General features: G+C 40.0%; 1 protein-coding gene across 2 annotated transcripts in view; it reads left to right on the plus strand.

Moving 5' to 3' along the window:
- Positions 1-18,168, plus strand: part of Mulk (acylglycerol kinase-like protein Mulk) — a 30,849-nt gene extending 12,681 nt beyond the window's left edge. The window contains exons 4-9 of one of the 2 annotated variants that reach the window (XM_080279236.1): positions 852-1,064; positions 3,088-3,238; positions 4,942-5,109; positions 7,883-8,032; positions 14,109-14,245; positions 17,848-18,168. In XM_080279236.1, coding sequence (XP_080135362.1) covers positions 852-1,064; positions 3,088-3,238; positions 4,942-5,109; positions 7,883-8,032; positions 14,109-14,245; positions 17,848-17,970 — 942 coding nt within the window. In that variant the 3' untranslated portion in view covers positions 17,971-18,168. The remainder of the gene's footprint in view (positions 1-851; positions 1,065-3,087; positions 3,239-4,941; positions 5,110-7,882; positions 8,033-14,108; positions 14,246-17,847) is intronic. The other variant, XM_080279239.1, reaches the window with a different exon arrangement.
- The last annotated feature ends 6,119 nt before the right edge of the window (positions 18,169-24,287 follow it).

Genomic DNA, 24,287 nt, shown 5'->3' on the forward strand with positions numbered 1-24,287 from the left:
TATGTCATTAGATTGAAGGACTCAGGCAGTTTTCTGCAAGTGAGGTAGAATTGTAGGGACGCCCATTATCCATTCACTCGATGGGTGCTGCTCTTGGGTGCCTGCCGTTTCTTTTCTTCCGTCCTTCTTTCCTTCCTTCCTCTTCAGTCTTTCTTTCCTTCATTCTTTTCTCTTCCTTCTTTCTACGGGTGACTGTACACTGAGTGACAAACCAAACTTTTCCTGCACACCAGGAAACCTTTGACTACGATGGGTGGTAACTGTATAGCCAAATTATGACACCTGGTGGTTTAGTGGGTAATTAGGGCATTCTAATCAGATTGAGCTGGTGCAGGTTTATATCCAAGGGTTGGTTAGGGTTTCTAGCTCACATAATGCCACTCAGGGATGAGTGAGGCTGGGCACTGTCATCTTAAATGTGAGGACCAACTTGCCTAGCCCTGGGCGTCAATGCTTCTCATGGGACAGTACTGGCTTAGATGATTAATGAATAAAAAAAGCTTGAATGAATAGCAAATGAATTGCAGTCCAGTTCTCGGGGCACTGTCGTGGTAGTTCTCCGTGTTATCCTTTCTCTTATATATTTCTAGTTCATATCCACTTTTCTTTTGGGGGGGAGCGAGGGGAATAGGGTCAAGATGACAATAACCATTTGCTTCAAGTAATGTAGTGTTTTTTTTTTTTTTTTTTTTTTTTTTTTTTAATATTAGTTGTCTTGGGTACTTACTTTAGCATGTAGGTCATAGAAATGTCAGCTGCAGCATGGCCAACCTCAACATTATTATGCCATAAGAGGAAATATGGTGTTATTTGATTGTGTTTGACTGTATTTGTATCTTTTTTGCTTCCAGGTCCTAACGGGTTTACTCCGGCGCAGTGACAGTGCAGAAGCATCCAGACGGTTCCCGTTAGGTGTTCTTCCTCTTGGCCACACCAACACAGCTGCTTCTGCTGTATGGGGTTTTAGAAATCATCCTAAGCCACTTCATCTTGCTGAGGCTACCATGGCCATTGTTCGCAACATAAGGCGACCCTTGGATGTAATGGAAGTAACTCCTCTCCCGGTATGAGTTTTTACTTATTTATTTATTTATGTTCCAGGGGCTTGAACGGTGAGTGAATAAGTGGCTCATTTTCTCGGGCATTCAGTTGATTAGTACTGTACTCCTTGTGTCCTATTCTTCTCTTTCAATTTTTTTTTTATTTTTTTTTTTTTTTTTTTTTTTTTTTTTTTAGCCCTACTTCATCCCTTCCTTTGTGGGGAAAAAAGGGGTCTGTATGAAGATGATGTTTATGATGGTGATTGTTTTTCTCTGGTACATCCAACTACACCCTTGTAAAGCTAACCTTGGGCATGTAAGTCAGAGGGTTGTTTTTGAGGTTATATGTTAAGAGATAAGGAGACGTAACGAATTGAAAAATACTTCCTTGTAGTGTACAGTATTTCATCTTATTTGTGTAAAATTTACTGGAGACAAACTGACTTTCCTTTCCATTCTTTTATTGATTGCTCTTTTGCTCTTACCTTTTCTGTCTTTCGTGCACAGTTGACTTATTATTGAGAATATCATTCTTAGGTGGGTGCCTGATGTCAGTTCGTAATTGTTATATAATTCCATTTAGTGAAATACAACACATAGCTTTACGTGGCTAAAGGTGTACAGTAATGGTCAGGGGAAGACAAGGCCCTTGCAACAGTTGTCTTGTTTAACAGTTATCAGTCAACTCCATATGAGTTAGAATGAATAATTAATAATTTCCCCTGATGTTTCTCAGTTTTTACACATTGCCCAATCCTGTGTCATAGGAATTTGAGGTGCAGTAATGATGATAATTATGGATTCCATTAAAATCCAAGGTGCTAGAGAGGGATGCCTTCATGTGGTGGCACAAAAATAATCAGTTAGATCTACAGCATGGTTATACAAACATCCCTCAACTCCATCTACCTTTACTCTTATCTGTCTATTGCTTAGATATGAGAACATCAGTGGAATAAAAGATTATAGGCCATAGCATGGGAATTTGCATAACAGGGAATGGTGCCATACTCTGTTGAAAGCTTTTGAAATATCAGGGGCCACTGCAAAGGTTTCTCCCTGTTGGTCAGTCGACTGATGGATTTTGTGAGTAACAAGATTGAGCTTGCCAACAGTAGATATTTCATGGCAAAAACTGTTGTTTGTCACTGATTATGTTACTGGATTCATTAAGTTTAACAGTGTGCTTATTATATGTTACTTTTCGTCTCATTAACTATCCTCCTCTTACTGGCTCCCTTCAACCTCTGTCTCTTCGTTGCACTGATGCATCTTTATCTCTTTTCTATTGCAGCTTCAGTGGTCACTAACTGTCTGCTTGCATTCCTCCACCTCTACGATGGGCGCATAGCACCCATCTAGCAGCAAACTCTCATCCTTTTCTGTCCAACTCTCTAATGCAAGAGTTAACAATTACTCCCAGTCCTTCATTTATGCAACAGGTCAACTCTGGAACACTCTCCCTCTGTCTGTATTTCCTGCTTCCTAAGATCTCCAGTCTTTCAAACGCAGTGTGTCCAGGCATCTCGAAATGATCGGATCTTGAATTTGGCTCTCTCTTGTATTTAGTTTTTCTCTTGGAAAGAACAGTTATTGTGGGACCATGGCCTTTGGTTTCTTCTTCCTAGCATTAAAAAAAAAAAAAAAAAAAATTATGTTACTGGACTCATTATGTTTAGCAGTGTGCTTATTAATGACAATCTTGATTACTAAGGGAAGATGTGATTGTTATGGATCTGAAATAAGAGAGATCAGAGGAACTTCCTTTATTTGGAATTAGGTGGATATTAGCTTTTCCAAGCATTTGGGAATGAAAATGTCTATATGTTTAGTCTGAATAATTTAGCCAGACCAGGAACAAGCTCAGGGGAATAGCTTTTCAAAACTATGGAAGGAATTCCATCTGGACCTGACTGAAGTTGTTGAGCTAAGGAGAAAGGCAGCTTCAGCCAGCAGTCCACCAGATTCACATCCAGATCAACCTGGGGCTACAACAGCAGCAGGAGCAGCAACAAAAACAACACTAATCTAAATTATTTTTCAACAGGAATCCACACAAGAGGTTGCCCCCAAACCAGTGTATGCAGCATCAGTGATTGAATGGAGTGCTTACAGAGATGCTGCTGAAAGAAAGGATATATACTGGTATTGGGCTTTTTTAAAAAAGTACATGACTTACGTCTTTTCCATTTATAAGGGTAAGTATACACTGTAGTTTTTTGGCCCATAATGCAATATAGCTTTGAATGACAGCAATGTAACACCTTTTTGTGTTGTTTGTATTTGTCCAGACTGGTATTCACATATTGTTACAGCCCTGTTTCACATATCAGAATTCTTTTCTCCATACTGTTTCCGGCATTTTGTTGAAAGCAGTCAACAGACTTTTGGCACCTGGTTTAGTTCATAATCCATAAAAAACATTAACTGTATCATGCTTAATCCTATTATGGGTATTCCTTAAGAGGAAGCATGAAATCATTTGATTTAATCAATTTGGTGCTGTATACTGTATCTTGTACACCCAGCAAACACCATTGAGTGTTGACCATGGTAGTGTACAAAGACAAGTCTGTCTCATCCATTAATATTACCCCCTTTAGGGCATACAAGTCCAAGGCTAGGCAATCTTAGTCCAGAATGTATAAGAATAGCAGACCAATCTGTGCCCCTGTCATCATTGTCTCAGCTTCTTTTTCCCACCTAAGGGTGGGGTGAGGCAGAGTCCAGTAAACAAAGAAAGAAAATGCATGCCCATTGAAACCCTTAGAATCCTGACTCCATCCCACAGGCATGACCATCTGGACATACTGTTTTTTTGGTATATGGATTTGAGCAATATAGAAACGAAGCAGAGATATGTCATGTCATCATGATTGTTTAGCACTTTCTAAGACACCAGACACATAAGAATGCTGTTAACGAAATAATTTATACACTTATTATTTTACACAAATTCTTTTGTGCTGGCTTTCTGTTTATATATATATATATATATATATATATATATATACAGTATATATATACTGTATATATACAGTCAAGTCGCCTATGGCACATGCTTATATGGCACGGCAAGGTGCCAGACCCCCCAAAACGAACCACGCGCATAAACTATACCTATGGCGTGGGTGCGGGAAGGTTTGAAACGCACCTCTTGCCTTGGAACCCCTAACTCTACCCCTTCCACTTAAGCACTATCATCGTCGGAGTCAGGTGTGTACAGTACAGTCACTACAGTATACACTTGCTGACAGTATGCCAATACAATGCAGAACTACAGTTACTTAACCACATTTATAGTTCATAAAATTTACAGGGGGTGTGGGCAAAAAATCATGATTTTAGGTAGTTAGGTTTGGAGGCCCCGGACCCAAACTAATTTTTCCCATAAGAAGTTCAGTTTAAATTTCGATGTTTTGAATTTAGATGCTGTTTTTGGGTACATATGTCCATTGAAATTTAAGACTTTCCTGTATATATATATATATATATATTTTCTCACTCATTTTAAATGTCAGGACCAACTTGCCTAGCCCTGGGCTCCTATGCTTCTCATGGGGCAATGTAGGATTGGATGATGGATATATATATATATATATATATATATATATATATATATATGCACACACACAGTATTTCAGCTTGTTTAATTTATTATCTTTGTTATTCTTGGTACTGTGTATAAAATTTCATTTTTCCTAGCAGCTGCCAGCAACTCCTGGGAAGTAACTAGCTGGTTTGGCACTTGGTTTAGCTTCCAGTCCATAGAAAACCAGTGTTACAATGGCCAGCCGTAATATGGAAATTCCCTAAGGCAAAGCATAACATTTGTGCATGTATGTATATGCTGTATTAATCAGAAGCAGTGGGCACAGTCATACATTAATTTCCTTTACAGACATATCATGGGACTGCTCAGCAGAGATAGAGTACAGTGACCCATGTTCAGGGTGCTCCCGGTGCCGGTCACAGGACATCACTGCACAGTCTAAGAGTCCTGAGAAACCTCAACGATGGTGGATGGCCTATCTCCCCAAGGCAAAACCAGTACACCAGAAGACAGAAGGTAAGGTAATCACTATATGTGATGCCTGGTGGCGTGGATGAGAGCTGCAATGGTACCCCTGTAGAAAAGTCAAGATTAATCCATCCGTCTATCAATCAGTCCATCATCCAGTCCAGTATTGCCCCACCAGGAGTGTTATGGCCTGAGTCACAGGTACTTAATCCAGACATGTGAGGTAAGAGTGACCAGTTGCTTTGCTTCTTAGTGGCAGTAATGTTAGCAATAAACCCCAACTATCCCCTGGAAGTAAACCCTTGTGGGCCACATCCAGCTGAAGCACTTTAACTTACTAGACCACCTGGCATCCAAAAGGTAATGTAGTTGATGTATCTGTTGCCATTTGGATTGGGAAAAGGAAAGGTGAATCAAAGCAATTTAAAAAGTTACGGAACAAGCTTGTTGAGTGTTGTAGGTTAGGTGTATGGAAAGATTTATTGAGTAGTTAGGAATGTGTGAATCAGATTTTTGTAGAAAAGCAAATCCTAGTGCCACTTCCTTAACTTACACTGCCATCACATTATTTGTCAGAGTTGGGCATCCATTCAGAATCAGTCAGTCCCATGCAAAATGCAGGTTCTTTAATATTTTTCTATAATAGTATTTTAATGATTTATATGTGAGTTTATTTGTCTGTATCTGACAAAGCCTAGAGTATTCAGTTCATTCCGTAAGGATTGTCAGTCCAAACAGAATGAATAAATAGTGCCATATACCTCTACAGTATATGCCACCTCTTGGACACTGGCACTGAACTTTTTGTGTCAAGATATTTCAGGACTGATGATACTTGCTGAGTAATTTTTGTATTTTGTAATAATGAAGTGAAAGTGGTGGATGTACTTGGTTGTAGTGCAGTTAAAATCCATTCCTTATGGACTTTTCCGTACAGTCCTTTGCTGTCTGATTTTGAAATGTATCATTTACCTTCACCATTTTGCACGTTACTGGAGAGGGAAGCCTTCTCATTGTGGTATCTGTATAACTGGGAAGCAGAGCCAGTTATACAAATGTCCTTCATCTCCCATCCTGTCCCCTGAATGGATGGTGATGAGCAGCAGAAGGACAAATGAGCCTGCAGTCCATTGGATTCATTTCCAGATGAGCCTAGGGCCACAACAAAAACCATAAAAACAGTCATTTTGGAATTAAGATTAAAATAGGTCATATAAATAGTTATGATTGGTCATCCCAGTAGCTTAACATCACTGTCATATACTGTATATATTTGATATTACGAAGCAAACTTTGTCACGTATAATAACATCCTCATCCTCATCATCATCATCCAGACCTCTTTTTCCACCCTAGGGCAGGGTGAGGAGTAGCAACGTCCAGACAGCCCAAATTTGCCCAGTCCAATGGGCCACACTTCCGTTCACTCACCATTCAAGCTTCCGGAATCCTGGCTCTATCTGATACACCAAAAACATTCACCACATTCTGTAGCTTCAAATAAATGTATCTGATAGAGTCAATCCAGATGCTGTCATGTTAAAAGGGGTGTCAAATCCCTGATCATGCACTTCTCACAACATTCATCCAGCCGGCTCGATCACTTATCAGTCCCCTAGCTTCACGGACATCCATACCTCTCTTCCTCGCGCACTAATCCACCATATCCATTGCAGCAAGAGAGATGAAGCCCAAGGAGTGCCTCAATCTCACCAGCATTATACTGTACACTCATCAGCTGGAGCAACCCTGTTGACATACAAACTGAAAACAAATCTGAGTATTACATAATTTAACAAATAATCATCCAAATAAAGCATTGTAGAGAGAAAAAGAATAAAAAAATTAATGTTTTTTTTACAGAATACCTCTGCTTACAACAGCATGCTGTCTGGCAACTCTGACTAGTACAGTAACTGAAAATACACGAACTATTGGGAATTTTCCAATACCACCTAATTAACACCTGCTTCTCAACAATATCGAGAATTAAGAAAAAACTGCAGTGACATTGATTTAACGTTTCATTCTTTCTTTTTAAAGTCTTTGTACTATCAGCAATTACATGGTAATAATACACGTATTTTATAATTAATAATTTAATTAAAAAAAAAAAAAAACTGGGATAAGGTCATAGTGCATGATCTGAGGGATAAGGGACTAAATAGGGTGGATACCAGAGATCCAGCAGTGTGGAGAGCCACCAGTAGCTGATCAAGGTTGATGCATGCAAACATGTTGGAGCCATTATAAGTGATACAAAGTGATACAGTACAACATTATACTAAATAAAGATTTATTAGGCTGTACTGTGTATTAATTTATTTGAATATTATCCATGAAACCAAGAAATATTATTTCATTTCATCTTTGCAGCAGTAGTCTTCAGAATGTAGTAATTATTTATTTTGTCCTGTCAGATTGCAGTGAATGACCTTATTTTCTGATCAAAGGAAACAATACATCATCATCATCATCATCATCATTATCCAGACCTCCTTTCCCACCATAGAACAGGGTTAGGAGTAGCAATGTCCAGACAAAACCTTTTATTTTTATTTGTTCACATCTGATATTTATACTGTACAGTTTTGTGTTGTAGGACATAACATGAAGCAGAACTTCATGAACTGGTATATTTTCATGGTGTTTCAAGTGTACAGGGTTGTATTTGCTTTATGGTTTGGACATGTGACTTTACAGATTTATAGCATTAATGACATGATTTCAGTGACTGTCTTCTCGTAAATAATTTGTCATGCCTTTTGCCAACCCTCCCATTTATGCTTTAGGTGTTGATACTGTTTCACTTGCTTTGCAGAAGAGAAGATTGATTACAGTGTCATCGTAAATGAAGAATGTGGAAAAACACATACTGCATCAGTCAAGAATACAAGTGATCTTTCCATTCAGACAAGAAATACCCTTCATTCCTTAGAAGTTCCTAGTTATGCTTTGTCTCTAAAAACAGGTATTGTGTTATTCTGGTGTTGTTAATACTTGGTAAAGGCTATATGGAAACACAGACACTCATGCCATGCCAGAGTCTCACTTCCAGATGTAGGTGATAGAGAAGGATGCCTTCATATGGTGGCACTGATATAACTGAACAGCTCCACTGCTTGCCTGGTTATACAAACATCCATCAACTCCCTTCCTGTCCCTTAAGAGGAGGTTGGTACTCTGCAGTAGAAAGAGATGTTTTGCCTTCAGTCCACTGGGCTCTTGTCTAGAAGAAACTGGGGCCACAGCAACAACACCCATAAATTAAAGTGGACAATGACACACCTTCATACTGTCCTCATTCGGTCTCCACACTGAGACTTCTGTTTTGTAACAAGGTCGTCATTTCACATTAGGTCATACTTAATATTTCATTGTGGCTAACACATGGAAATTTTGACCTCTGAGAATGAAAGGGATAAATCAGCATGTAATTTATGTAGGTTCAAGAGTTGTATTATAAGTGACTTTCAAGATTTCGTAACAGCTCTTTCTTACCTTTATATTCTTCTCATTTCACTTGACTCTCCCACTGTGTGTGATTGTTGCAATAACATAAATAATAAAATGACAAAATTCAGGTACAAGTGAATGTTATAGTGTAATATGCAAATAAACTGCTAAAGAAAATGTACTGCAAAGCCTCTAGTGCCACCTTGAATACAGCCCCAAGTACTGTCACTATATAATTGTAATTATGATTGGTAAATAACATCAGTCTCATGTTTATAAACTTCTGCCAACCAAACCAGGAATCAAGCTTGTTTAAATCTACTGTTTCATATTCTGTCTGATAGAAGATTAAGAATTCTGCATACACATTTCTCTAATGTAACCTGAAAATGACTTTCATAGAATCCCCATATTGAGGTTGACCAGGTTCCCCTGGCATTTTCTATGGACTGGAAGCTAAATCAAAAGCTGAAACCAGCTAATTACTTCCCAACAGTTGCTGTGAGCTGTTGGGAAAAATTAATTTTGAGATGTGTAGTAAGATTTGTAACAATGTGAAAGTCTCAGCATGGACTTTGACTTTATGTACAGTTGTTCAGAAGAGAGATCACTGAGTGACTTTACTTGTGGCTAAATGTTTCATGCCTGTGAGTGATGCTTATTTGATCAAATACCAAGCATATAGCCACAGTTCACTGTCATGGTAGTACCTCCCAGGGTCGACAATAGCCACCCACGTATTACTTTTGCGGTATGTATTTCTTACATGTCATAAAAAGGAACTAGGAGGGTGGAAATGGGGAGCTTGAGTCCCTTTCTACTTATGTTTCATTCAGACTTATGTGTATCTTATTACATTTTGAGCATGGCTAGCTGATTTATTCAGGTTCTATATATGAAAGTTCATGGGTCTGTGTTTAATATTACTGTAGGGATATGTCAACCCCCTTCACCCAGGAGTTGTGTTGCAAGGAACCCCATACTCATACCCCCTAAGGCTGAGATTTTTTTTTTTTTTTTTTTTTTTTTAATGTGAAGAAGAAGGAACCAAAGGCCATGAGCCCACAAAACTGTTCCTTCCAAGAGAAAAACAAATTACAAGAGAGAGCCAAATTCAAGTTCCATTCATTTTGAGATGTCTGGACACACTGTGGTTGAAAGACTGGAGATCATAGGAAGCAGGAAATACAGACCGAGGGAGACAGTTCCAGAGTTGACCTGTTGCATAAATGAAGGACTGGGAGTAACGGTTAACTCTTGCATTAGAGAGTTGGACAGAAAAGGGGTGAGAGTTTGCTGCTAGACAGGTGCCACGCGCCTGTCGTAGGAGTGGAGGAATGCATGCAGACAGTTCAGAGGAACAGTGACCATTGAAGTAGCGATAGAAAAGAGATAAAGATGCAACACTGGGGCGAAGAGACAGAGGTTGAAGGGAGTCAGTAAGAGGGGGATAGTTAATGAGACGAAAAGCCTTTGACTCCACCCTATTGAGAAGAGCTGTATGTGGGGAACCTCCCCACACATGAGAGTTGTACTCCAAACAGGGGCAGATACAACCTCTGTATAGAGTCAACAATTGTGCAGGGGCAAAGAAGGAACGGAGTCGGCTTAGCACACCCAATTGCTTGGAAGCAGATTTTACAAGAGATGTAATATGATCTTTCCAAGACAAGTCCCGAGCAAATGAAACCCCAAGCATGTTCAAGGATGATGCAGGATTAAGTTGAGTATTATTAAACATAAGTGGGTATACCTGTGGAAGATTTTGTCGGGTTGATAGGTGCAAAAACTGAGTCTTTGATGCATTAAAAACAACCAGATTATTTTTACCCCAGTCAGAGATACGAGCCAAGTCAGACATTAGGTGTGCCATAGCCTCATCCCTTGCCTGTTGAAGTAACTGCTGAGATGGACGTTGTGGGAATCGAATGGAAAGGTGAAGGGTGAAGTCATCAGCGTATGAGTGGATAGGGTTAGATGTACAGCTTAGAAGGTCATTGATGAATAAAAGGAAGAGAGTTGGTGATAGGACAGAGCCCTGAGGAACACCACTGTTAATAGATCTAGGAGAAGAACGATAGCCGTCTACAACAGCGGCTATAGAACGACCAGAAAGGAAGCTAGAGATGAAGGCAAAGAAAGAAGGATAGAAACCGTAAGAGGGCAGTTTGGAAATTAAAGATTTATGCCAGACTCGAACGAAAGCCTTTGAGATGTCAAGTGCAATGGCAAAGCTTTCGCCAAAGTCCCGAAAGGAGGATGACCAGGAGTCTGAAAGGTAGGTGAGAAGGTCGCCTGTGGAGCGTCCCTGACGGAACCCATACTGACGATCAGAAAGAAGGTTGTGATAGGAAAGATGCTTTAATATTTTTCTATTAAGAATAGACTCAAAAACTTTTGAGATACAGGATGTTAAAGCAATTGGGCGATAGTTAGAGGGTTGGGAATGGTCACCCTTCTTTGGGACTGGCTGAATGAGAGCAAACTTCCAGCAAGAAGGAAAGGTACAAGTTGACACACAAAGGCGAAAGAGTTTGCCTAGGCAGGATGTAAGCACAGTTCTTGAGGACAACAGGAGGGACTCCATCAGGCCCATATGCCTTATTAGTACTAAGGCCAGCAATGGCAGAAAATACATCAGCTGAAGAAATTTTAATGTTAGCCTTGAGGAAGTCTGAGGGGGGAAGTGATGGAGGAACAGCACCGGAATCGTCTAAGGTGGAATTGGAGGAGAAAGTCTGAGCGAAGAGATCTGCTTTATCAGTAGAAGAAATAGCTACAGAGCCATCAGAGTAGAAAAGAGGAGGGAAGGATGATGAGGTAAAGTTGTTAGAAAGGTTTTTGGCAAGGTGCCAGAAGGAGCGGGAAGAGTTCGAGTTGGAGAGTTGAGAGCGTTTTGTACGGATGAAATTATTTTTAGCAGAGCGAAGAACAGACTTAGCACGATTCTGGGCAGAAATGTATAAAAGATGTGATTCAGGGGTGGGTTGGCTCCGGTACCTTTTATAGACCCTCTCCTTGTTGTGGACAGCATTAGAACAAGCGTGATTAAACCAAGGCTTTCTTGCGTTAGTCAAAGGATATGAGAAAGGAGCGTATGCTTCCGTGCCCGAGAGAATAACCTCCGTAATGCGCAAGGCACACCCAGATGACTCCCGGCCATGAAAGCGATAATCATTCCAGGGAAAATCAAAGAAGCACTGCCTGAGGGCCTCCCAATCCGCAGCTCCAGAGTGCCAGAGATGATGTTTTTTTGGAGGGTCCGCAGGCCGTACCGGAGCAGTGGGACAGGTTAAGGTGATAAGGTTATGATCGGAGGAGCCCAACGGAGAGAAAAGATTAACAGTGTAAGCAGAAGGATTAGTTGTAAGGAAGAGATCAAGTATGTTGGAGCTCTCCCCAAGGCGGTCAGGGATACAGGTAGGGTGCTGTACAAGCTGCTCTAGGTCATTAAGGATAGAAAAGGTGTAGGCTTGTTCACCAGGTGGATCAGTGACAGGAGAGGAGAGCCAAAGGTGGTGGTGAACATTGAAATCTCCAAGAATGGAGATTTCAGAGAAAGGAGAGATGGATAGAATGTGTTCCATCGTAGAAGTAAGATAGTCAAAGAATTTTTGATAGTCAGTAGAATTAGGAGATAAGTAAACAGCACAGATATACAGTATGTAGTTAGAGAATGACAGGAAAGCTGAAGCCAGAGTGTAGAGAATTCAGAAGAATCGAGTTCAGGAACACGAGAGCAAGATAAGTTGTTGCGTATATATACACAACAGCCACCTTTGGCTTTGAAATGAGTATAGAGAAAGTAGGAGGATACAGAAAAGGGTTTGCTGTCTGCCTCAGACAACTGAGTCTCAGTTAGGAAAAGAAGGTGAGGTTTAGAGAAGGAGAGGTGGTGCTCAACATAGCGAAAGTTAGAGGAAAGACCACGAATGTTGCAGAAATGAAGAAGAAGAGAGTCAGACAGTGGTTCCAGGCACCTTGAGTCGTCACTGGGAGATTAGAGTTCTAATGTTGCAGTGGTGTTGTCAGCTTATTTGGGGGGGGGAAAAAAATGCATAAATGATAGAGAAGGTACATAGAATTTTCACAAAGATGATCCTTAGCTTGAGAGATTTGTCCTGAGTGGAGTGACTAGAAATATTAAAGTAACCATCATTATGAGAAAAAAGGGAGACAGAGCTGATTATGATGTAAAAAGTGTAAGAATAATGGTAGAAACAGACAAAGAGGACCCTTTTTTGAAGGGTGACGGAAAGACAAGATGGCAGGAGTATAAATTGAAGATGGGTAGATGTCTTAATGAGGTGGAAAAATTTACCTTCCTATATATGAGTATAGATAACGGCTTGGAGGAGGTGGTGGTACAAGCAAAGGAGAGTCATGTGTTTAAAAGTAACTTGGATGAAAGTAGATAAGTAGACAGGACAACATGAGCTTAGCTCAAAGCCTGGAGGAAGAGATATTTTTCCTAGGTATTCTTTTTCCTCTGATTCTTCTCCTTAACCCGCCCCATCCCGATGTTTTCTGGGCTGTGGTACGCCCCAGTCCCGACATTTTTGGATCTTTTTTTTTTTTTGGCTCAAACATCCGCTTTTCTTGAGAAACATCGAAAATTCATAGAGAAATCGCTCACCTGAGGTTTAAAATACTCAATCTAGGTACGAGTACCTCCTTACCTGACTGGGTTTTCTAACAGGCTGGCACCAAAGAAAACGAGTTCTATGGGAGGGTAACTATTTTATCCACTCATAAACAGTATTTATTTATTTACTTGGTACGAATTTATATGTAGTACAATAGTATATTGGTTTTTAAACAGTAATATAGGCATTATAAGCATTGTTTCACTCACTAACTCATCACCATTCATAACCTTTTTTTTTTCCCACATTACCTGATCATCATTTCTGACTGTTTCTTCCTCTAATGCTATGTAAACTTTGTCCTCCACATTGTCATTGATTGGGGAATCACTCTGGCCCTGAATGTCTTTATTGGCCAGGTCACTGGTAACAGATGAATTACCGAGACAATGGCGTGCAGGGGTGGGGGGGAGAGGTTATGCGGTGTAAGGCATTGTCCCTGCTTGGCATCTTGTAGAGGAATAGAGGAAGGTGTCCTGTGTATACGTGCCAAAAATCACTCGCGAAAATTGAAAATTGTGCAAATTAGGGACCTTGCAATATTGCCGCGTTAATTCACGTCTCTAGGATATGAGTGCACATCATGTGAGGACGTGAATTCACGTCTCCGGGATGCAGCGGGTTAATGTGATGAGAGAGCTGCACTTTGGATCTCCTAATCCCATGAAAATGTAGGAAGTTCGGTTAACCCCTTCAATCCAGCAGCATTTTCATATTTTGTTCTTCCTATCACTAGATGCTTTTAATTGACTTAAGATGAGGGAAAAACTAGCCCCTTCAGTTCAAAAAATGTATCATTAGGTGAATAACATAATCTCAAAAGGTTGCTAAAGTCATCTGAAAATAGCAAGAATAGAATAGGAAATTTGTCATTCCATTAAGTTATTACGACAATGATAACATTTTTGTATACCGTACAAAAGATTACATATTCACTTATTTCAGGTCCAGTTGACATCAGTGCATTTCACTTCATAAAGGAAGGTTGGAGCAGAGAATGGAGCCATGTCATTACCACATCAGAGGAAAAAATTGTTGGAGAACTTACCCTTAAGCCAACTGGAAGCTTGAAGACAAAGGAGGTACAGTCAAGATATTTTTTTTATCTTTCAGTTGGGGTTAGAGAGAGATGCCTTACATGGTAGCACCATTATAGCTAGGCATCTCCACTGACAATTGATACAGGGATCCCTAATCTCCCTCCTTGTCCCCCAAAAAGAGGATAGTGGAGTGTATGAGAAGGGAGGCTTCAGTCAGCAGTCCACTGGGTTCATGTTCAGGTGAGCCTTTGACCACAGTAACAACAGCAGTAAGAATTCTTTTATTCCAGTGACATATTTTTCATTTCATTTGTGCTGTTTCTGGACAAATTTACTCACATTTGGAGAAACTTTTTAATCTGGAGAGGTTAGGTACTGTATAGTCTTCATTTATCCACTCACTGCAGGAGTCTACCCAAAGTTAAAAATAAAATTATCTAGAGGTGGCAGGCATCTGTTAGTAAAGCACATTACCAGACTGAAGAGGGTAAGAGCTGGAAAACTCACCCAGTGGTTAAGTTAGTACTGTATAGGTGTGTGTGAATGAGTGAATGCATGTGTGGTCCATTTCACCAGTATGTTAATACCAGTAATTAGTTATCCTTTTGTATTTTCTCTTTTTTCACTTTCTGGACCCTGCCTCATTCCTTCCTAAGGTGGGAAAGAGATCAAGATGATGATAAATGTCAAATATTGTATATCAGGTAGAAGGTGATTGGCCACAGGGAATGGAAACTCTTCAGTCAGAGTATGTTATTTACATTTTAGTATGATTGTTTGTGGTAGGTGGGGGCGCTCACCATCCACTCACTCGATGTAGTGCTGCTCTTGGGTGTCTGCCCTTTCCTCTCCATCCTTCTTTCCTTCCATTCTCTTCTGTCTTTCTTTCCTTCATTCTTTCCTTGTCCTTCTGCCTACGGGTGACTTTACACTCCCTCTTCTGTCTTTCGTTCCTTCATTCTTTCCAGTTCCTTCAGCCTGTGGGTGACTCTACACTGAGTGACAAGCCAAATGGTTTCCTGTGCACCAGGAAACCATTTACTACACTTAGTGGTAACCATATGACCAAATTTTGGCGCCTGGTGGTTTAGTGGGTAATTATTGCGCTCCAATCGGATTGAGCCAGTGAAGGTTTATATCCAAGGGATGGTTGGGGTTGATTGCTCATGTAATGCCACTCAGGGATGAGTAAGGTTGGTCACTCTCATCTTAAATGTCGGGACCAACTGCCTAGCCCCGGGCTCCTACGCTCCTCTTGGGGCAATGTAGGATTGGATGATGGATGGATGGATGGATGATTGTTACATGGTGATGTTGTTCTTAGTCTTCCCTTTCCTCATATATTTTCTCTAGTATTCTTAGTGGTAGGTGGGGGTGCGCACCATCTACTCACTCAATGTAGTGCTGCTTGGGGTGTCTGCCCTTTCCTCTCTTCCTTCCTCTTTTGTCTTTCTTTCCTTCATTCTTTCCTCTTCCATCTGCCTATGAGTGACTTTACATTCCTTCTTCTGTTTTTCTTTCCTTCATTCTTTCCTCTTCCTTCTGCCTATGCATGACCTTACACTAGGTGACAAGCCAAATGGTGTTCTTTACACCAGGAAACCATTTACTAAGGTGGGTGGTAACCAGATAACCAAATTATGACACCAGGTGGTTTAGTGGATAAATAAGGCACTCCAATCAGATTGAGCCTTTGTAGGTTTATATCCAGGGGGTGGTTGGGGTTAGTTGTTCATGTAGTGCCACTCAGGGGTGAATGAGGCTTGTCACTCTCATCTTAAATGTCAGGACCAATTTGCCCAGCCCCAGGCTCCTATGCTCCTCATGGGATGACATAGGATTGGATGATGGATGGATGGATTTCTTTTTTCTCGGCTTCTTTGAAGGATGGAAGTTGATAGATGAAGTATGTATGTAGGTCAAAAAAGTATCACAGAGGAAGGATCTGATGATATCTGAAATGATCACCATAGTTAGGGATGTCTAGGGATATTAATTTATTTTCATGACAGTGTGTATATAATAACAGTACGTACATTGGATAGGATAGGAAACGTCACTTGCAAGCAATATATTGCATCTTCATGAAAGCAGGGCTACTAATATAGGCTACAGTATGAGTTATAAGCATTTTGTGGTACCCGTTGTCTCTTGTGTCTTGTATATAACTTGCATGTTACTGTGTTTGTGTACACCTTGCGTAATTGAATGACAAGGTTTTCACCCACTGTTGAACTTGGCTGTTGACAGTTGCTTCATCAAATGAAGTAGTGTCGATGGTATTTGTCTGTGGGATGGAGTCAAGAATGTGGAGGCATAAATTATATGTAAATGGGTAAATGACAGTTTCTCTGGGCATGATGATGCTAGTTCTCTCACTGTTGCATTTTTCACATTGTTTTGTTTTGCATTTTATTTTTGTAATGGGTTGTGGGCCCTACCCACCCTATTTACTGTAGGGTAGTCAATTTGTTTTCATCTCATGGTATTTGGCTTCTCGCAAAACATGAGTACAGTACTTAGTTGTGGTTGTTTGAAATTTTATCAGTCTTATAATGTAGGAATGGGTCTCCTTAGTTACTAGTCAAATATACCTATTAGTCTAACTACACATGCCTATCTTATAAGCTGAAAAGGGGGTATGGATTTTTGTAAGGCTAAAACCAAAAAATGTTGTAGTGGACAACTGAAGTAAGAAATTGGGATAATGATGACAGTGATACACTTCCTCTCTTTCCATTATTTTGAATTTTTTGCCTGTCTTTTTCTACTACATATACTGGTATATGGGATGGAGGCTGGGTATGATGAGTGGCAAATAAAGAACTTAGGATAATAATGATGATGAAAATGTTGCAACGTTGGGTCTGGTTAGTACTTGGATGGGTGACCGCCTGGGAACACCAGATGCTGTTGGCATCCCTACGTGTCAAGTGGGGTTGGTGGAGGATTAGTGCCCCTCCCTGTAAAACAATTAACTCTAAGCCGTTGGCCACCCCGTTTGGGATACATGGCGTCTGGCAATGAATGAATGAATGAAAAATGTTGCACTTCTTTCCTTTTCTTTTTCAGTCTAAAGGTTGTCTTCTAAGTGACTTAAGAGATTCTGTAGCATCTCTTCCCAAGTTATACCTTAGTTCCTCTTGGATGCTGTTGATGGAAACTGTGTTGGCACATACAAAAGAGTAAAAATAAATTGATAAGGAAGAGGTGCAGTGAATATCCTTTGCTACTTAGAAAACATCTCTTATTTCACTGGGATACTTCTGAGTATAATGATATTGTATGGCATATCCTGTAAGGTAAAACTGAGAAGATTATATGCTTGGGTGACTGAATATGTGTCTTCAGGCAATGATCGCTGTTTGTATATTCCATCACTTACCTGTTTTGTGTTATTTGATTTTTCCTGTCAAGCATGTCAGGGGTAGCAAGACTAGGGTGATGATGAAGATTAAGGACCTTTTTGTGATTTCTCCAAACACTATAAATCAGCAACATAGACAGTTTTGGCAAATACTGTATCATATGTATTTGATCCTGATTGTTTTAATATTAGATGTATGTAATCTATAGTGTTTTTATTTTATATGAAGAGTAGTGAGTGATATATCAAAGTGTTGTTAATAAATCACTGTTTTCAGGGCAAGGAGAGAGAACTGAACATTGACAGTGAAGCGTTTGAGGTGCGACCTATGAGCATCAAAGTCAAACCAAGCGCTGTCATGATATTTGCCCCTCGTACACCCCCATTTGCTGCAGGATAGGAAGCAAGTAGAATGCTGGATAGAGGACTGGAAAAGAGCTAAATTACAGTGTACAGCACATTATTTCTTGCCAGTCACTGACATACATCAATTAAAGTTACATTTATTTAACAGGGATTTTCTGCTTTTCATAAGAACATGCATTATTTCAAATTATGTATTAACTACTGATCTAATATAAGGAGAGAGAGAGAGAGAAAGAGACTGAGAGAGAGATTGTATGCATAGTGTGTGTGTGTGTGTGTGTGTGTGTGTGTGTGTGTGTGTGTGTGTGTGTGTGTGTGTGTGCACACCCATGCACTCACACATGTGGGCATACGTATATGCACATATATGTGAGTTTAAAAGAGTCTGTACATTTTTTCATGGTTATAATATTTTAATGAGAAATCTTGGTATTCAGTAACAAAATGTTTATATGATTTTGTGTGATTATGAACATCCATGCGTAGGGGGTTTATTGTGTTTAATTCCTAAGCTGACTGCACTTGTATGGCAGTAGGCAGGAGTTAAGAAAAAAAAAAAAAAAAAAAAAAAAAAAAACGGAATCTCATAAATTGCGGCTTTGTGAGACTGAGCACGCACCACAATTTGAGAAATCCACGAGGTAGAAATAACTAATCTTATAGAGAAGATTACTTATGGGTCAGTCATCGCGGAAAAGTTGTCCCCCTCACCCCTAACCCTACATCAAACTGATCGCCAGTGAACACAAACAGCCTGGAAAAGAGATTAGTAAGGCATATTGAATGGGAATGAACAATATTGTAAGATTCTTACCTGGCTGTGACTGATGACATTGCTTGACTAGATGGGGGAGGGGAGAGCGGTTCCAAGGTTTGAGGCAGACTACAGCCTCTCGACACAAGGGAAGTGTGTTGCTGCCTGTGTGCCGTTTCCTCCTTATCAACTTCCCCCTGGAACCCCTCAAAGTCTAGCTTGGAGACAATAGAAGCAGTGTTGTTGTCACCCTTAGCTGCCTCCATGTCATCATAGAGTTGTCGATTTGTTGTTTAGATGAACTTTTTACCAAACAGGCATAGCCTTTCCATACTTTCTATTGAAATTAGTCTTTCACAGGTTACTTGTTATTATTCCTGGATTACCATAGCTTCTGGGCATTTTTATAAACTTACTTGTGATTGATGTAATGGGCAATACTGGAGTACCAGGAGAGAATGATAATGGGAATTGGCTGAAGGACATGTGTCAGGGAGGAGGTTGTGCATTTGTAATTCTTATTTCATATAAAGATGTACATAAATAGACGAGTACATGGTATAGAGGGAACGGAGATTGTGTTGAAAGGAGCCTGACTGATTATGTGACCATAGAGAGGGAGGGTGTGCTTTTGTAATGCTTATTTCAAACAAAGATGCACATAAATATACAAGTACATGGTGTAGAGGGAATGGAGATTGTGTTGAAAAGAGCCTGACTGATTATGTGCCCCTAGAGAAATCAATGCTGGGAAGTGTTGCTGATATGAGGGCAGTGAGAGGACGATGTGGAGGTTTGTCAGATCATTTGATTATGCTACGTAAGATCAAGCTGAGAGGAGTAAAGTGAACCAAGAGAGAGAAGGAGCAGTCAGGGAGAGAGACTGAAAGTTGAGAAGCTGAGGATCAAGGAAATGGGAATACAGGGACAAAGTAGGGGGGAGATAGAATCAGTGAATTGGAATGAAATGGATCTGGACAGCTTGTGGAATGCATATAGGGATTGCTTAGTTAGGAATGCTAAAGCAGTGTGTGGTGTGGCAAGAGTAGCAACAAAGAAGAAAGGTACAGCATGGTGGGATGAAGAGGTTAAGAAAGCAGTGGAGGAAAAGAGGTACAAGTGATTAGAGTGGATACAGGACAGGGGTTCAGTTGAAATAGGAGCTGAATCAATGAGAGCATTAAGCACATAAAGAGACTAGTGAAGAGGAAAAAGAAGGAGATAAATGATGATCTAGGAAGACAAATGAATGCAGATTACTCTGAAAATAGGAAGTTATTCTAGAACAAGATGTGGAAGTGTAGAAGTGACAGTGGAAAGAAATGTGAAAGTGTGAAGGATGTAAGTGGCAGATTGTTAACCGATGGGGATGAAGTAAGGGCCAGATTGAAAGAATATTTTGAAAGTAATGAATGGGAATAATTGGTTTTTGGGGTGTACAGAGGAGGAATGCAGTGCCAGGAAAAGTGACACTCGCAGAGGAGAAGAATGCTGTGAAGTGGCTGAAGAATGGGAAAGCAGCTGGGGTTGATGAGATTATGCAGAGATGATTAATGGCGAGAGCAGAATGAAATGCTTGTTGGAGATATGTAACAAGGCATGGATGAGTGAAACTATGCCAGTAGAGTGAAAAAAGGCAATGATTGTATTCCTGTACAAAAACAAAGGTGAGTGAAGTGAGTACAAGAATTATAGTGGCATAAGTCTACTGAGTATTATAGGGAAGGTATATGGAAGAATTATTATAGAGAAAGTAAGAGATATATCAGAAGTCTTAGTGAATGATGAATAGGGTGGCTTTAGGAGTGGCAGAGGATGTGTGGATCAAATATTTGCAGTGCAACATAGTGGAGAGGGCTTGTGAGAAGGACTATAAGGTGTTTATGGCATTTATGGATCAGGAAAAAGCATATGACAAAGTAGACAGGGAAGGATTGTGGAAGGTTTTGCACATGTATGGTGTAGATGGTAAGCTCATAGGTGCTGTCAAAAGAGTTTTTATTGATGGCAGTGAGGCATGCATAAGGGTAAATGGGCATCTAAGTGAATGGTTCATGATCAGTGTGGGCATGCAACAAAGTTGTGTGATGTCCCCACAGGTGTTCAGTGCATATGTTTAGATGGGGTGATGAGAGAAGTAAAAACACGAGTAATGGAGAGAGGAATGGCATTGGTAATGAATGGTGATGGATGGAATATCTCAAATTTGTTGTATGCTGTTGATGCAGTACTACTTACAAATACCAGCCAAGACCTTGGTAGACTAGTGCAGAGTTTTGTACATGCCTGTGAGCATCGTGCCTTGAGAGTAAATGTAGAAAAGAGTAAAGTGTTGGTTATTGAGAGAGAGGGTGACTCCAAGTGTGATGTTACAGTGAATGGAGAGAAACTGGAATTGGTGAGAGAGTTCAAATACCTAGGTACAGTGATAGAAAAGGTTCAAAGGTACAAAGGAAACCAAACAGCAACAGACCTTATGGTCCTTTCGAGGCTGTTTGTTAGAGAGTAGACTATGACTAAGAGATCTAACTCTACATCCTGAAGGATAAGGATAGTAAAGCAAGAAGGCTCCGCCCACCTCCAAACCCTCCAGTTAAAACTGGAAAGAAAAAGTGAGAAAAACCACCATGCAGCATGGAAAAATGACATGGAAATTTCATAGGAAAGACTGAAAAGGAAAAGCTACACTCTATAATACATTATCTATAAGCTGCCAGTATGAATAACCTGAAAGAGAAAGTAGTAAAGTAATATGAATAATCAGATAAATTAATAACTAATGCATGTCCCTATGTACGGGTACGTTGAGTTGTTGGGGCGTCTGCGGACACAGCATGGAAATTGCACAGTTCACAGAGTGGATATTCAGGGGTGGTGCGGCAGCTTGCCTGGCACTATTAAGGTAGGCAGCAGTCAATCAGGCCCCAGCTCCATTCATTCCACTGAAACTAGGAACTTTCCCATGCAGGACAAGCACACAAGTCACCTCCTAAAGCACTGCCCCTGGTACATTAGAAAAATCCTGATGGTGGCCACATAACTAAAGGCCCGTCCAGACGATCGAGCAATGCCCGCGGGCACAAGCGAGCAGTTTGCCTGTTGACGGGCTCACCGCTTGTGCCCGCGGGCACAAGCGGTGAGCCCGTCAACAGGCAAACTGCTCGCTTGTGCCCGCGGGCATTGCTCGATCGTCTGGACGGGACTTAACAGGGACCCTCAGAAATCCACAGCCCATCACAGGTTGAAAGTATGAGTAGTGACTGTTAACTCATGGCTATCTGTGCATATCCTAGTCTGTGCATATACTATATTTGCATTTAATAAATTGATCCAGGGTCTAAAAGAAATAAAATAAAAATTATACATACACAAGTGTTTTATTCAGGATTAAACATATTAAGCTGGATGACAAATACTTATCTAGGCAACCTTTAAAGGTTTGTACTGTATTACAATTTACTACATTGGAGGGCAATTTATTCCATATATTTACAACTCTATTGAAGAAGAAATGCTTAGCTTCATGCGACTGGAATCATTTACCAATTATTTTATGCCCATTGCCTCTAGTCTAATTCGAGTGATCAACTGTGAAGTATTTATCGACAGTCGTGTCATCATGTCCTTTGAATATCTTGAAATACTTGAATTAAATTTTCTCGTATCCTCCGTTTTGTTAGGGTAAAGAGATTCAGGGCTTCTAAACATTCCTCGTACGGTTTATTTCTCAATCTAGGTATCATTTTTATCATTCTTCGCTGCACTCTTTCAAGCTTTTCCATATCCTTTTTATAATACAGTGACCAAAACTGAACGCAATATTCCAAGTGTGAGCGTACTAAGGAATTATACAAAGTGAGGACGATATTATCGGATGTATATTCAAATGCTCTGCCTATGAATCTAATCAATTTATTGGCTTTTTTCACAGCTTCTGTACATTGTTTGCTTGGTTTTAAATCGTTTGTTATTATAACTTTTCATGGTTAACCCTATCAACTTGGACATTGTTCATGCTATAACTTGGTCTTACATTTTTACTGCCAATGCTTAGCACTTTGCATTTATTAATATTGAAATCCATTTGCCAGACGTGGGTCCAGTTAAACAGTTGATCAAGATCTCTCTGAATTGCCTGCCTTTGCAGTGCTGTATTTGTTCTGTTACCCAATTTAGTATCATCAGCAAATTTTGAAATCTTACAACACAATACTTCGTCAATATCATTTACAGTACATATATTAAGAAAAGAATAGGACCTAACACTGAACCCTGGGGCACTCCACTTGTAACTTTTATCCAGTCTGACTCTTTTCCATTTATTACAACTCTTTGCTTTCATCGGGTGAGCCAATCTTCTACCCACCTGAGAACACTGCCACTGAAACCATGTGCCTTTAGCTTCTGAAGGAGTCTTTTGTGTGGAACTTTGTTAAGAGCCTTTTGAAAATCGAGGTAGACCACATCATCAGATTTAGTCTCATCGTACATGTTCAGTATATCATTGAAAAAGTCCAGCAGATTCGTGAGGCAAGAGCGATTATTGAGAAAACCATGTTGCGAATCATTTATGAGATTGTTTGTTTCTAAGTGTTTCACAAACTTGTCTCTGATAATAGTTCAAGCAATTTGCAAACCACTGATGTTAAACTAATTGGGAGGTGGTTTTCTAGTTGGGCCCTGTTGCCCTTTCTGAATATTGGGGTTACGTTAGCAAGCTTCCATTCGTGTGGCACCTGACTGCTCTTAAGTGATAAGTAAAAAAGTTCACATGAAGGCTTTGATATTTCATTTGGTAGTTCCTTCAATACACGTGGCATTATTTTGTCTGGTCCTGGTGCTTTATTCTCTTTTAATTTGTTTATTGCAAGCAGTACGTCTTGACCGCTAACTGTAATGTCAGTGATTATGTTGCCTTCTTCTATAGGAATCGAGGAAACAGTAGGAACTGTATGTATATTTTCTGTTGTAAATACTGATGCGAAGAAAGCATTAAGAATTTTCGCCATCATAGTTTCATCATCAGTGTGCTCTCCGTTATCTGTGATTAAGGGACCAATTGATAGCTTCTTATGTAACTGAAAAATTCTTTGGGATTTGATTTACTGATACTTGCAATATGTGTCTCAAGGTTTTTCTTACTGCATTTAATTAATTTTTTGGCATTTCATCAAAGGGCATCATATTCATTTTTATCACTTTGGCTGTTTGTGGTATTATAATTCTAATATGCATGATTTTTTGCTTCTAGACGGTGTTTAATATCAGAGTTTCACCATTTGGGTTTAGAAAGAGAGGAAAATGTGCAAAAGAAATGGGAAGTAGAGTGACACATGGAAGGAAAATAGCTGGTGCTATGAATGCCTTGATAAGAAACAGAGGCTTGAGTGTTGCAGCTGCGTGAGGCTTACGTGAAGGAGTGTTAGTGCCATCTTTAACATAGGGATGTGAGACTATATGGTGTGGCATGAAACTGAAAAGTCAAGAATAAGAACAATGGAGATGGGACTGCTGAGAAATGTATGTGGACTGCAGAGAGTGAATAGGATACTGAATAATGTGATTCATGAAAGACACGGAGTGAGAAAGTCTGTGGA

This window comes from Coenobita brevimanus, chromosome 8 (genome assembly GCF_032717465.1).
Source record: "Coenobita brevimanus isolate Jiangsu-jjx chromosome 8, ASM3271746v2, whole genome shotgun sequence".
Taxonomy (NCBI): domain Eukaryota; kingdom Metazoa; phylum Arthropoda; class Malacostraca; order Decapoda; family Coenobitidae; genus Coenobita; species Coenobita brevimanus.